The following is a 2,500-nucleotide window of genomic DNA, read 5'->3' as shown; positions in this document are numbered from 1 at the left end:
GTGTGTGTGTGTGTGTGTGTGTGTGTGTGTGTGTGTGTGTGTGTGTGTGTGTGTGTGTGTGTGTGTGTGTGTGTGTGTGTGTGTGACAGACAGACAGACAGACTGACCAGCGGGTCCCATCTTCTCCCTGGTGAGGTAGACAGCGATGTCGTGCTTGACGTTCTGGGCGTAGTGCACGCGGTGGGCCATCCACTGACAGAACTGCTGCACCGTGCGATAGGCGTCCCGCGTCACCAGCACCTGCTTTTGCTGCACGTGCAGGGACACAGACACACACACACACACACACACACACACACACACACAGAGAGAGAGAGAGAGAGAGAGAGAGAGAGAGAGAGAGAGAGAGAAATGAGTTTAATTAACGAGCCATTTTCAAAAATTCCTTAAGGTCAAATTGTTCATGGCTTGGAGCTCAGTGTTACGTAATGGTATAAACCAGTGTTACGTAATGGTATAAACCAGTGTTACGTACTGGTATAAACCAGTGTTACGTAATGGTATAAAGCAGTGTTACGTAAAGGTAAAACCAGGTTGAGAATTTGGAGAACAAGAACCGAAAATGAAATAAACGCCATGTTGACATAAAATAGAAACTGTACAATAAAATGCTAAGACGCCACAAACCTCACATGTACAAAGAGTATCCATAGATTTCTCTACGATCACCAGCATATTATGTGAAGGTGACAACAGTCTTCCTCCTCCACTCCATCTCTCCTGTCTTCCACCATTTACTCTTGGAAAGCCACTGCGCATGCGCGGAAAAAGCATCCGCCGGAAATCAACCCCCGTGTGACCTGAGGGAACCCCTTAGAGAGAGAGAGAGAGAGAGGGAGAGAGAAGAGAAACTACTTCTTACCTCCTCTGGCTTCAGCAGCAAGATCTCAGTGACCACCACCCTCAGGTTAACTCCCAGTGTGTGATGCTGGTACACAGAATTCACCTGAAAAGCAAAATGATAATAATAATGATGATAAGAAGAAGAAGAATGGATACTTATATAGCACACTATCCAAAATCTGCTCTAGGTGCTTTACAAAAACGCTTTGTTAACATAAAACATTACATCTATGTTACATACACACACCAAAATGTGACCCCCCCACCCCCCACCCCCACACACACACTGCATACATACAATTTAACATACATGTGTATCTAACAGCTACCCTAACACATACGCACACATAGGCAGGCACAGACTTACATAGACACACTGTCTGGTGTAACGCTCTCAAAAGAACTCACCGAAGCTGATCGTATCGTATCGTTACGTGTCATGTCGTATCGTAACGTGTCGTGTCGTATCGTATCGTAACGTGTCGTGTCGTGTTGTATCGTATCGTAACGTGTCGTGTCGTGTTGTATCGTATCGTAACGTGTCGTGTCGTATCGTATCGTAACGTGTCGTGTCGTGTTGTATCGTATCGTAACGTGTCGTGTCGTGTTGTATCGTATCGTGTCGTGTCGTGTTGTATCGTAACGTAACGTGTCGTGTCGTGTCGTGTTGTATCGTATCGTAACGTGTCGTGTCGTGTTGTATCGTAACGTAACGTGTCGCGTCGCATCGTGTCTTGTCGTATTGTACTGAGTCGTGGTTTTTTATACGTCATATTACTTTCTTTTTTTTTTCTTTTTTTAATCACAGCACATTTTTCTGTGTGAGACAGAGGCTGCTCTCCTCGAGTAGAGCACATCGCCAACAAACCCGTTGTTACTGTGGGAGTTGTTTAACGTGTGTGAAGTGCTTGCTGCACATGATGGACCTTTAACCCATCACTGCCAAACACATTGATGCAGCAGCTTGCTGGAGGACCCAGGTCACTGAAGGGTGACCAGATCATGGGTCTGGTATCCATTAACCTACTGCTCTTTATGTTCGGTGCTAAAATAGGCCACATTACCCTACACATCACAGGGGGAATCCCAAGCTATTCTTAGACACCATAATTATCTTCTCAGCAAATCTCGTCTCAAAACTCACCTTTTCCCTCAGCAATAAGTTCAATTGTGGCAGGTCCACAACTACATGCATGTATATGAATGTGTATCGTGTGTGCGTGTGTTTATGTAAGTTTGTGCCTGCCTGTGTGTGCGTATGTGTTAGGGTAGCTGTTAGATACACATGCATGTTAATATGTATGTATGCAGTGTGTGTGTGTGTGCGTGTGTGTGTGTGTGTGTGTGTGTGTGTGTGTGTGTGTGTGTGTGTGTGGTCACATTTTGGTGTGTGTATGTAACATAGATATAATGTTTTATGTTATCAAAAGCGTTTTTGTAAAGCACCTAGAGCAGATTTCTGGATAGTGTGCTATATAAGTATCCATTATTATTATTATTATTTATAGCACAAGGGAATTTTGCGCTTTAAATTGACTGACAGTGAAAGGGTTAAACCGAAGTCCTGTGTGCGCCGAAGAGATAATATATGATGAGATAAAAACATACTACAATAGGATGCAATACTGAGTGCTGTATATGCCGCCATGTCCAGTGT

The 2,500-nt window shown here is 44.2% G+C and overlaps 1 protein-coding gene across 2 annotated transcripts in view; it reads right to left on the bottom strand.

The window, feature by feature from the left end:
• The window catches only part of LOC143295198 (A disintegrin and metalloproteinase with thrombospondin motifs 2-like), a 60,099-nt gene that overhangs the window by 31,937 nt on the left and 25,662 nt on the right, over positions 1–2,500 (bottom strand). For both annotated transcript variants that reach the window (XR_013057001.1, XM_076606806.1), the window contains exons 6-7: positions 863–946; positions 108–249 (exon numbers count right to left, since the gene is read on the bottom strand). Coding sequence is in view for 1 of the 2 variants with exons in the window: in XM_076606806.1 (XP_076462921.1) it covers positions 108–249; positions 863–946 (226 nt within the window). In the remaining variant the exon portion in view is untranslated. The remainder of the gene's footprint in view (positions 1–107; positions 250–862; positions 947–2,500) is intronic.

This window comes from Babylonia areolata, chromosome 1, assembly GCF_041734735.1.
Source record: "Babylonia areolata isolate BAREFJ2019XMU chromosome 1, ASM4173473v1, whole genome shotgun sequence".
NCBI classification, from domain to species: domain Eukaryota; kingdom Metazoa; phylum Mollusca; class Gastropoda; order Neogastropoda; family Buccinidae; genus Babylonia; species Babylonia areolata.
The sequence above is the reverse complement of the archived record's forward strand: the minus strand, read 5'-3'. Positions and strand labels throughout refer to the sequence as shown.